We start from the raw sequence: 12,681 nt of genomic DNA on the forward strand, positions 1-12,681 counted from the left end.
TTGTTGGCAGAAAAAGCACAGTAACAGTTCAGCTCAACTGAGATCTGACTTCTAATGTGGAGCAACATTATGTGCAAAATTGTGACAGAACACAAAAGAGGAAGACAACTACAAACAACACAAACCTACAATGAAACAAACATGCATTCTAAAATGAGGAATGAAAGAATTAGACAAGGGGAGAGGGATGATAAGATATAAAAAAAAAAAAAACCCAACATATTTTGGTCTGGTTGTGTATGTTGGTATCACCCTCCCCAACAGTTTGAGTGTACAGCTCTATATACACAGCTGCAGACTGCCTTTAAAAGAAACTCTTAGTACCAAAGTGCATTCATCCTGAGATATGGACCAAGGTCTCTAGAGATTATCATGGCTTAACCATTGAGGTCCCTTAACAGATGAGCAAACATTTGGTAACCACAGGCCCATCACTTGAACCAGTTGATTCTAAACCAAGCAAAGTGCTAGCATGTCATGTGGCTCTGGTTCCATATCAGCCTAGGGAAAAAAAAACTGCAGGCCAACCTTGTAAACTACAGACCTTGATAGGGACCTTCACAGTCTGCAATGCCTTTGCCCCAAACTCAGACTGAACTGAGCTCTAGCCATTTGGGAGGACAACTTTAACAAAGAGGGCTGGGCTGGCTGGCAGCATTTCCCCATAAAAGGCAGGGGCTGTGGAGCCCACCCTGGCTTTCATTTCTCTGTAATGATCCCAGCTCAGCTAAGGAATTTGCTTCATTAGACACGAGCACGCCACAGCTGTCACATCAGCAGAGCAACAGACAGAATCATAGTCGGCCCAGGTATCTCCTGGTAATACTCAAAACTGCAGTTGTCTGTAGCACAAGATAAATTGCGTGGCTTCAGCCACGAGCATGACATGCTAGTACTCTCACAGAACTTGAAAAATATTTCATATTAGAGCAAAGGCATACACTCAGTGATTAAAAAATATATAGAATTGGACAGTAAAAGATTCAACCACGATTCAATCAAAGCCATGATTTTACCCTCGTTAACAACTGCCAGCAGAACAAGCCAAGCCAGTTCACTGGTCCACTGTGCCAGACAGACATCATTTCACCCAGGAAGACTGACCACATTCAGTTCAAACATTAATTAGGTCACTCTTTTGACAGGATGGATTTCCTACCGATACTCTCTAGCCCCCACCCCACAACGTCTACTGGAGAGATAAAACGTGCAATGAGCAGCTTGCTTTTGCCATTCTATAGTCTTTTCCAACCTTAATCTTTGAAAACAAATGTATGATTAGGTTTGTTCACCCTCCACCCAAGGCGGAGTGAGGGCTCCTCAGATGGCATGTTAACAATATCATCAATAACAACTGTATCCAGAACACAAGGGACTGTTTCAAAAAGGCAACTGTGACTCAAGAAGGGAGAAGGGAAAATAATAATAATAATAATAATAATAATAATAATAATAATAATAATAAAAAAATCAAATCTCACATTAACTGATTGTTTACCACACCCGACGTGACATCATCACCACCAAAGTCATGGTTATAGTGATGTTAAAAGCCTACCTGAGACTGACAGTGAATTTTTTTTTTGCCACAAACAACCCAGATTACATTGTGCTGTAGGTGCCATTTCTTGAAGAAAAAAAAAATTAAAGTAACAAAAAAGCAGTCTAATCTGTTAGTGGAACCTACACTGTCAAAACTCATTCTCAATCCTGACTGATGGCAAGATATGCATCTGTCAAATTTCTGCATTAAATATAACTATATAGTAAAACTGACTGACTGGCCAAAAGAATCCAGTTACATTCAGTGCATCCTCTTTGTTTTGCTGGTCTTACTCATGAAATGTTTGACCCCAAAACTGGTTCCTACCTACAGTACTGCTGGCATGACTGCAGAAACCTGGGTTTGGTATTTGCCACCATAAAAAGCTGTGCCTACAGAATACTGGTGCTGTATGAGCATGGCATTTGGAAGTAGTCACAGAGATATCACAGAACACATGTATATGGCATTATGGAGGTAAAACCCATTTCCTTTAGAATAATGCAGAGCTACTTTTGTAATTTTAGCCCCCTTCATATTAGGGTGCAAACTGGTCTTTTTTGACTTGATATTTTAATACAAAGGGGGCTCTGAAACCAGTGAACCAGTTTTGACCTCTAGAGCAGAGCAAAGGCAGCTATATTCAGCCTGAACACAGAAAAAAAGATGCAACAATTTAGGACCAGCTCATTACAGATCAGCACAGAACACAGTAGGGGTGTGCTGTATTGTGACAGGCTGAATTGTCATAGCTTGGCTCTGAATGTCAGTCGGAAGACGAGGCTCCCTATTCAGCCGACTGGTGAGGTTTCCCGAAAAGTCGACAAGTGAGCAGGGTGGGACGCATACCAGCTGCAAGAATGTAACATGATTTTCAATAACACCATCAATAAAGTGCCCAAACCCCTTAATAAAACCCTTTGGCTTTGAAAAGTTGCTCACTTAAGGAGGATGTGACTAACGGCACTGACATGGCTGTTGCTGAGAACTGCACTGAAATTGATTAACACCAGCCACAGTCGGCCCTTTTACAGTGGAGGTTCCCACCCTGCTGGCAAGGCTCTCGAACTAGTGGACAAGTGCACAAGGTGTTCCTTTAGAGCAAGAGAAAAAAGCAGCAAAGGTTGTGTTACCTAGGAAGAGATTGATCAGCTCCTTTAAAAATGACAACCTTCACCAGAGTAGAGCAGACAGATCAACAGATCAAAAAATGAAAAAGAAAAAAGAAAACGCAAAAATAGTTTCAACACTAAAGCCAGTAGCCTGTGTCTGAATGCACACCCCCCTCCCCAAAATCCCACCAGTCCATCACTCAACCCATCAGCCTGTTCTGTTCTAGCTGTGAGCAGGATAATAATATATCTGTTTTTAAATACATACAAAGCCTGTACAGGCAGGGGAACCACCACACAGGAAAAACAAGATTATACACAGAGCAGGGAGAGATGGAAAACAGTTAAATAAAAAAGAAAGAAAGAAAAAACTAAACAAAAGCAAATCAAAGTTACATTATACAGAAGCTCTGGAGGCTATTAAGGTGAAGGAGAGAGATTGAGCTCTGAATATTTGTTGTGTCCAAGACCAGGCCAGACCAGACCAGACTGGGCCATGTCATTCAAGAGGGTATCTGACGGGCAGGAAGACCCATTTAGCACACTAATTAAAAACTGTATAGTCGGTGATCAGAGATCACAAATCAGTATTCGTTAAACTTAATGAATATCAATTTGCAAATATTATATCCAGTTATCCAGATTAGAAAATCTGTTTAAAAAAAAAAAAAAAAAGATCAAAAGGCTGAATCTGTGTAAGTCAGTGGCTGACCAAATGAGACAAAGCAAGAAAACAGAAAAATGTAAGAAATGTGTGCTAAAAGCCCTGTGAACGAAACACAAAAATAAAAATAAAATAAAAACAATCAGCTTACATCCACTCGCATATATTTACTTTATAGACTGCTTTAAGAGCCAGTTTAGATATCTGCCTTGGTCCTGGTGGGTTTGTGTCTGGTCTGGTCTTGACAAGGTTTAGGCTGTGAAGTGTTGGATTAGCCTTCCTTGCCTACATGCCCATGCTGAAGGCGTGCAGCTCACGGTGGAAGTGTTGGGTGGGTTCGGACAAAACCAGGCTAGAATCCAGGCAAGGATGCCACACTCGGCCAAGCCCCAGTGAAACCTCCTTGACCAGGTTATGGACTGGGTCACCTTCCATGCACACTGACTGATCCGGGTCGAAGTCGATGCTCTCCTCTGAAACAGTCAAGACACGAAGACTGGAGCCTCGCAGCCGTGAGATGGCCACCAGGTTGTGGGACCACACAGTATAACCTACAGAAAAAGATGAAAAAGCATGAGGGAGGTTGGACTAATCTATGACATAATAATGAAAGAAACATTAAACTATTTGGTTTGTGACTTCAATCAGAACTTTTTACCTATTAGTTGATACAAAACCTGGGGCTCAATTAGCAGTTACTGCAGTTAGGCACTGACAAAATGGAAAAATTAACTGCTTGTTAGACATAATGGAGGGGAAAATCTGAAAGCAAGCTTTTGTGACGCAAATATTGCAATGTTTGAGATTTTTCTGCCCTTGAAGAAACTAAAACCTCACAGATATTAAGCAAGCTCTAAAGGTGAAGTCCCAATATTATTTTAGCATCAAAGGACAAAAAACAAAAAAGCAAAAACACTTCATAATAGGTTTTCAGCAGATTATGATTTAAGAGGTCTGAGTAGAAACCAGATGTCTCTACCTCCTCATGGCTCAAGTCTTCAGACTACAGATAAAATGTAGCCTGTAGTGAGACCACTTGTTTTTGTTGGCTGTCCACAAATTTAAATGCATATGCATCCCTTAAGGTGGTTGTTTGTCAACACCAGTGAAGGGTTTTCAACAGATAGAGAGACCTTGCCCTATTTCTCCTGGACAGGTAACGCTCACATCTAAATGTATTGTGGATGGTTGTGTAGGTCGACTCATTATGAAAGCATACAAGTGGCAGTTTATTGTTACTAATAGCGCAGCCTTGTTCAGTATGCTCACAGCTTCAATTTCTTTGTATGAAACGTGGAAGCATTACAAATTAAATTTTCCTTCATTTAATGAGTGACCAGCACATTAATTGTGAAATATTAGTTAATGCAACATACTAAGTTCTAAAGACACGTCATAAAGGAAAGATTATAATTAAAAACCATACAAAGCATTGTGGACAATTATTTGTACCCATCACAATCTGGTTGCAGAGCCTTTAATAACATTCATTCATCTTCAACTGCTTATCTGTTTCCGGGTCACGGGGTGTTGGAGCTTCTTCTACCTGCCTGCACGTACTTTCTGCTCTTCTTACAGGTGTTCAAACTCTTATGTTTTCAAGATTCCTTTATTCAATGGCAGATTATCCACAGGATTTGTGGCAGACGTGATTGTTGGTTGGTTTAGAAAAGGATTAAAAAAAAATAAATAAAAATCCATCTCTTCCTTCAACCATTGATTTGTGCTGCTGGATGTGACATTTGTGTTGGTCTCCAAATTCTTTTGTCTAAAACTGTGTTTTCTGAGACCTCCCATTTCAGCCTTAAATGTCTTAGGGATCTTCTGGTTTCATCATTCCTTGATGCATTCAGTGCATCCAGTGCCAGAGACTGTGTCCCTGCAGGTATGATGTTCTTTTCCTTGTGGGTTTAATTTCTTTGCCTATAAATAAACTGCACTGAATTCCCAAAGAGCTAAGCTTTGGTTTCATCTGTCCTTAGACTATTATCTTACAAACACTGCAGCTTATGAATGAGGTCTTTGCCCATGGAGCTTTGGGTTTAGTTTGCAGCATATGGTAAACCAACCTTGACAGACTAAACAAACGCTTGTCATGTTTCCTCTGGGCATCATGTTCTAGATGTTCTTAGCAGTTTTATTATTGTGATGACCTTGATAACTGTGAAAATGTTTCAAAAGTGGTTAGAGCCAAAACCAGCCAACATTTGGTGTGGGCGAGCCAGATCCTGGTAAGGTCACCAGTCTATAACAGGGCTGCACATTAGTACTGCCCATAATCTATTCTAGGATGCTGACAAGTTTGACCATCATCGTAAAAATTCCAGAAACAACAAGCTCTACTCACCATGTATCACCAGTACAGCCAGCTGAGTACATCTCCATACTAAAAGGACCAATGGGTCTTCGTTGCGATTGACACTGAGGTCAGGGAAGTCGGGGTCATCCCTCAGGAGCAGGAAGTGAGTCAGCGTTTTGTTGTATTGCTGAGAGATAAGCTCCAAAGTGGCATCAGTCACCAGTGTGCTGTAACTGTCGAGGTGCAGGCGCTCCAGAGGAAGGCTAGGTTTTAGGACCCTGAGGAGCTCAGAGCTGTCGACCTCTAGGGCCATAATGTAGACTCGCAAGTTGGCACTCACACGGACCTGAGGAGCATCAGCTTGGTGTGACTTGGTTGATTTCAACAAACATTCATATCTTATCCTTGCATAGAGATGTTGTTGGATTACCAGTGCCTTCCAATCGTCCTCTGTAGCGGTCCCTTCTAATGGTTTGAACTCCAGGGCAGCACCATTGAGCAGCAGAGAGAGGCGATACAGTGGAGTACGACGCGGAGATGCCAACAGACCACAAAGCTCAGATGTCAAGTCAGAGAAATCCAAAGCCAGAGAATTCAGATTTGAGAGCCGATCTAACTCTGATGGGGAGATGAGGGGGCCTAAGGAAAATTCAAAAAGGTGAGGCATTATTCAAAAATTCTATAGTATATTTTGTGTCATTTTGTAACTTTGAAAGCACTGTTTAGCCACGCCTTTGATATACTAAACAACAACATACCTAGCTGGTGGTCCAGTAAACTGACGTGCTGCAGGGTCTCAGCTGAAGGATTTGACAGGCAGGCTAAAGAGCAAGGGGTCACCAGACCCAGCATGAAACTACAGGACAACCACCTTAGCTGCCTGCTGTTAGACAGCAGCTCCATGAACAATTGCTGGATTCTGCAGCGGGGAAGAGTAAATAAAGTCAGACGAGGAAAATTTGCTTAAATTCTCTGTTCCAGCATGACCAGATTCCTACAGGGTTAATAGAAAACCCCAAGAGTACTCATTCACCTTGAACCTAAATCTTGTGTGTGTGGGGATTTAAAAAAAAAAAAAAAAAAAAAAAAAAAAGAGGGGGGGGGGGCCTCGAGATGGGAATTTAACTTTTTGCGAAGGGAAAGATACACAACATTGATAAATATAGAACACTGCGGCTTCAAAGTTGTATAATTCAGTCCAAACATCGCTCCAAGACTTTCAATTGTGTCCTACAAAGTCAGATATTAAATGCATGTACTGGATTCACATTTTCATGTAATGCAACCCACCCCATAAACAAGATATTCTGTGACATAGGAAGGCCATTGAATGTTACACTCATCTGTGGACAGTAAACATGGATTATGAACAAGCTTTTGCTAACAAGTATATAAAACAACAGCAGAGATGCAACGTTACTCTAAAGTAGCCTCATGTTTCATAGTCTATGGTGAGTTCAGCATCAACAGGGTTATTTTAAGAATTGGAGTGTGGCATGAACATGGCAAAGCTTCTAAAATACAAGTACACACTAATTAGTGTTAAGTAAAATGGCTAACTGTTCTTTATAATTGAGAAAAAAAAAAACAAATACAAAAACAACAACAACAAAAAAAAAAAACAAAACAATATCATCAGTTTCTCCCCATGTGGAGGCTGTGATCCACAGAGGATGCACCTTAGCAGTCTTGGTTTCAATGTAGCCTTGGTCTGCTGACAGACGGCTGCTTTATACACACTGCAAGTGAGTTGGGTGTGGAAACATGATGTGCCATGATTGGCCTCTAATCGGATACAATTTTGAAAATGAATTACTGAAGAACAAAAACAATCAAACAAAATCACACTGTTGACAACCCAACAAGGGTTGCAAATCGTGCAATAGTTGCAAAAGTAACACTCTTAATGACAGCAATGTCTATATGAAGAAGCTTTAATGTTGAGTGTCCTTACTCATTGATCTTTTTGTCTCCCTGGTGAATTTGGTGCAGGTTGGAGCTGTCCAGTAGTCCTTCCTGCTGGAGAATGCAGGTGTCTCCATAAAGACTCAGCTTCTGCAGATTTCTGGAAGATGAGAGGAGTAAAATTAAAAGCATTCAATATAGGATTAATCTATAATAACAACTCCACACTTCAGCGTGAGATGGACTCATTAAGGCAACATCTGAATCATTAAGAAAGCCACAGCCTGTTCTTTTCATTTATATACCTTTGCTTTTCATGGAAAATGTTGCTCCTTTTTACCTCAAAGTGTGATAGTCAACAAGCAATACAAACTCATAACATCCCCTTCACTGTGCCAATAACCTAAAGTGCTTCATTATCATCTGTTTTGTTCTGTAAACATTGGGCTCATTCATTACACATACAAGCTGTGTGTCTCGTTTTATCACACACTGTACATAAGCAGTGTCTGGCAGTTACCAACAGACATAACAGCAGTGAGACTAGAAGTTGTAAGGACTCATTTCCAATCCAAACAACTCCATATCGTAAATGGCAGACATTTTGCCCAATCTAACTGAGGGATGTTTTTTTATACTGTCTGCACAGAATTATGGGGGACTGGTACTGTTGCTGCACTGCTGCCTATAGTGCTTTTTAACTCTATAGCTAAAATAGATTGGCAGCTATCAAGTGTATGTATTTGAGCAAGAAAGTTGTAGCAGCCAAGGTATACATGGAGGTCAAAATGCACTCAATTATATCGTCTTGAACAGACAGGCTACGTATGATGTGACACTGACTTTTGGAAGATCAACAATGGCCTTTCCTTGAATTTTGCTGCAGGATTGCAAGAACTGCACACATTTTATTTGTATCCTGCAAATTTAGCATCCATAATGAAGAATTTCACACAGGGAAGTACTGCAATGTTATACTGGGAGAGAGGGCTCCTCCCTTCTCCTCAACTCCATGCATTCTGAGCTTTGTTCAGCTTGGTCGATAATAAAGTTAACCATGGTAACTCCACACAAGTGTTAAAACAGCTGAATTGTAAGTTGAGCCCAAACAGGGATCCTGCTCAGTCTATATAATTTAGAGTTGTCAAATACAGTTGTCGATACTAAAACGCTAAATCTTGATATGATACTCATCTGCAAAAGTATCTATACTAAAGTGCCCACACCCTGCTGAGTTAGTTGTCGGTCATAACACTGTAGTTATCAGAGCTACTGTCACAACAATATGTCCAGAGCTGCTGCAGGAGGACCAATGACCAGTTTGATTTGAGAATTATAGAGCCAAAACTGCTGTTTTATATGTCCCAGAGTGAGAGAGAGAAAAGCCGACCTGCAACTCTTTTTGCACTAATTAATCAGTTAACTAGAATATTGCAGTTCTGTTAAGAAATATTCTTACATGTTGAAATAATTATTTTTGCATCTTTGTTACAAAAAATATTTATTCATGCCATTTACATTTTGTGTTTTTTTACCCGTGAAGCAATGAGTTAAAAAATTTTGCACACATGCATTATGTATGTATGTACATTAGTGTATACAGCCAAACAAACAATTAGCATGTCATGTGAGCAGTTATTTTGTAAGACAATTAGCTAAGATTCCAATTGATACCCCATCCCTATGCACTCAAAGGGGAAAATTTCCCCTCATTTTGAAATTTTTACTTGAAGTCATGTCCCTTAAAGCAAGTCCAATTTGATTTTTAGTCAAGGTTAGAGTTGTGCTCCAGTTCAAGACTGTCCAACTGTCCAGAAGTAACTAGATACTAATTTTCATGGAAACTCTGCAATAGATAAACACACTTTTATTTGTTTGTAATGATGGGAAATAAACAGTCCATCGACCAACCAACTTTCACACGTTGTAAATTTTCCATATTGCAGCTTTCTACAGACCATACTTCTTCATTAATTCTTTTGGGTACAATATTATCCATGAAAACTACATCCAAAAACTCACCAATTCTTGCTTCCATGTGAAAAACTGTATGTATCTAATTTTGCCACATTTCAAAATCATGTTAGAATTAGTGTGTGCATTGTGGAGCACAGACTCAGGTTAGACTGGTATTTTTGGTGTTTTGAATGGAAACTGCTCAGTCAGAAGGATTCAGACAACAGAAAATGTTCCAGCGCCCTGAGCAGAGTTAAGACATGAACTGCACATCTATATCAATGCCACAAAAGCAGTGAAGAGAATAATAGAGTATATCCCAGAAGGTATTACGATGGCTCTGCTCTGACATCAGGAATCGTGTCATCGAAAGGAAAAGAGTTTTAGGAACTTCCACTGTAGAAATGATTCAACTGAACACATTCTACCTATGAAGCACAAAGGTGAATACATCCTATTCATCCCTGCAATGACATACCAGAGCTCAATATGTTCACAGGTGCACTGTATGTGTGTGGCATTGCTGAGATCAGCAAGTCACCGCCAACAAAGCTTTTTCTGTTGGCACCACCAGTGCTGCATTGTATGTGCTGGTATGGAGACCAGTGTAACATGGAAAATGGAAGTGGCAACAAAAGAAACGCAGACCAACATTTGACTCGGCATTGACTCCAACGCATTCATCACCAATACAACGCTGTTTGACGACTTTGATTGTAAAAATTAATGCTTTAGTTTACCAAACTCACTAAATTGAGAGAGAAGAGACTGGATGCTAGCTCCACCGCAAAGACACGTCCCGATTACGTAACTCCTTAATGTCGGGGTTTGTTTATAGCTAACCGAGCTAGCTAGCCGATAGCTTGCTGCGACGCAACACGTACCGTGAAATTTCACCACCATTAAACTGTTGTCAAGCGAATTCCCGAAACAAAATAAAAACAACCACCCAGGAAGAGACATATTGGCCCGTGCAACGTTACCTGTTGTTGCGGATGCTGGAGAACACACACAACACCTGGTCCAAGTAGGTGGCCATGGCGTCCCTCCATCGCTCGGAGAGCTGCGGGTCGCCGTCAGAACCGGGAGGCTGGTCCATCCTAGTGGACGGCGGCTCGTTGTTCAGGGGGCTGAGGTAGCCTTCTACCGGGGCCAGTTCCAGCTGCAGCTCGCGTACGAAGGAACCGAACTTCCGCATGAGGAACTCCAGCCTCGGGGTCCCCTCGGAGCTGGAGGAGCCGCCGCCGCTACACCCACCGCCTATCCGCAGCTTGAGCTCGGTCCACAGCGCGGGGTAGAAGAGACACTCCCTCCACCGGGAGCACACCGCCGAGGCCCGGAGCTTGTCTCGGTCAGACAGAAAGGAGAATATATGGACGATAAGCTCGCTGGGTAAAGCCATGGCTCCGACACCCCCGCACAGAGCCATGGCGAGCCAAGAAATGCGCTATCTGACCACCGACCAGATATGGAGGAAATGTTACAACCGTTTCTCCTGTCAGTGCAACGCCGGATAATAACGGCGCTCCGTCCCCTCGGTGAAAACAAACCGTTCTTCAGCTTTGCCTTCAATACTACCGGACCGTACCACTCTGTGTCGGTGCACGGGGAGCAAAACAATCCGCGTAAATGTTACAACATCATCTCCGACGCGACAGGCGTCAGTGTTTTCATTTGGTAAAACTACAGTTTTATTAATTCGAAACTGCAAAGCCCTCAGTTGTTCGGTAGCCAGATTTATTTTTGGTAATCTGCGGCTCTATCTTTGCGTTGACAAGAGAATGGTTTAGTCCTAAGGTGCTGTTATTTTTGCCATACTGCCGTGCTCCGCGGGAGGGCGGTGTTTCTCCACAAGGGAAAAAAAAGATAAAAAAAAAATACAATAAAATAGATCATATATTTTTTTACACTGTATGGAGCAGGAAATTAATAAAAAAACATATTAAAACACTAAAATAATACAAGACAAATACACAAATGCTTGCAGTAATTATAAATGGAGTAATCTTTGAAGCGTCCAAGTAATCCATCACATTTGAAGTCTTTAGACTTGGAGGTGTATGGACGAGCCGATTTACTGTATACATTTAGCAAAAGTAAAAATGTTCCCATTATGAATGCATACAATATGAATAAGAATATTTATGCACCAACTCTGTCAAATACATTTTGGGACCTTAGTATAATGTATTTCTATCTTGATAATAATTCCTAATTAAAACTACTGATCCTCAAAACAATGTATTCATGACACTAAAACAATTCATTGGTGACATTAATTCCTCATATAGCGTCGCCACAGTCTGTGCACTTGACTGCTCCAAGAAAACTGTCTGTATAACCAGAAAAATATACAAAGGGTACATGTCTTTGTCTTTCAACAGGAAACTTCCCCAGTGACGCGGTGACGTGCCCATCAAGTCAGCTTTCAGACTCCTGCACCTCTTCGTTTTCCCTAACTGCGATCTTTAAACTTTGAATTTTATATGTGACAGGATTAAGTGTTGGGTGAGGAGAGCCTTTCAGTTCCATGCATCACAACAAGATAACAGAAGACTACAATGAGTCAGCACAGTGCCATAAGTAAATCTTCTGTGCCTCCCTCGTGTTCATTTTTCTTCTTTCACACTCACAGACAAACTGACAGGGAATTAATAGGAGGAGATGAGGCGTGAAGTTGAAAAGAGAAGATTGTCCAAATACCCACTTAAAAGTTATACTTGTAAAAAAAAAAAAATAGTAATAATAATTGAAATTCAGCTCCAGTGATTGACTGCAGTAATAATATGTACCACTAAGTCTGATGTCCATCTGTCAGAGCTAGGAAGCTTTTTATATATGATGGACATGTTCGGGCTAACCTGAATCAATTTCTCTCAAATTACATTTATTCACTTTCAAGTGACAGTGACATCAAATATTAAAACCTATGGCAGATATTCTAAAATGTAAGCGATGCATACTAATGCCACTTTGAAAAGAAAAAATAAGAAATAAAAATATGCTTTGTGTTTTTTCTCCAGTAGGCTTTCCTTGTCTATTAGAAAGAACAATTTCATGTTCACAAGTGAGCAATATATCAAATTGAAATAATAAAAAATTAATACTAAATATCCCTTAATTAAATACCTTCATGCAAAGCTAGGTAAATGGCCTCATAGTTATTTGGTTAAAAAATAAAAAAAGTTAATATAATCAAGCA

At 40.6% G+C, this 12,681-nt stretch overlaps 1 protein-coding gene across 1 annotated transcript; it reads right to left on the reverse strand.

The window, feature by feature from the left end:
* Positions 1 to 3,345: 3,345 nt before the first annotated feature.
* Positions 3,346 to 11,000, reverse strand: fbxo33 (F-box protein 33). The gene is made up of 6 exons (XM_029494017.1): positions 10,463 to 11,000; positions 7,573 to 7,683; positions 6,377 to 6,537; positions 6,049 to 6,257; positions 5,667 to 5,964; positions 3,346 to 3,870 (listed from the first exon to the last, which is right to left on the reverse strand). Exons 1-6 carry the CDS (start codon positions 10,906 to 10,908, stop codon positions 3,605 to 3,607), a joined length of 1,491 nt encoding a protein of 496 aa, XP_029349877.1. The 5' UTR covers positions 10,909 to 11,000; the 3' UTR covers positions 3,346 to 3,604.
* Between the last annotated feature and the right edge of the window lie 1,681 nt (positions 11,001 to 12,681).

The sequence above is a fragment of the Echeneis naucrates genome, chromosome 22 (assembly GCF_900963305.1).
Source record: "Echeneis naucrates chromosome 22, fEcheNa1.1, whole genome shotgun sequence".
Classification (NCBI taxonomy): domain Eukaryota; kingdom Metazoa; phylum Chordata; class Actinopteri; order Carangiformes; family Echeneidae; genus Echeneis; species Echeneis naucrates.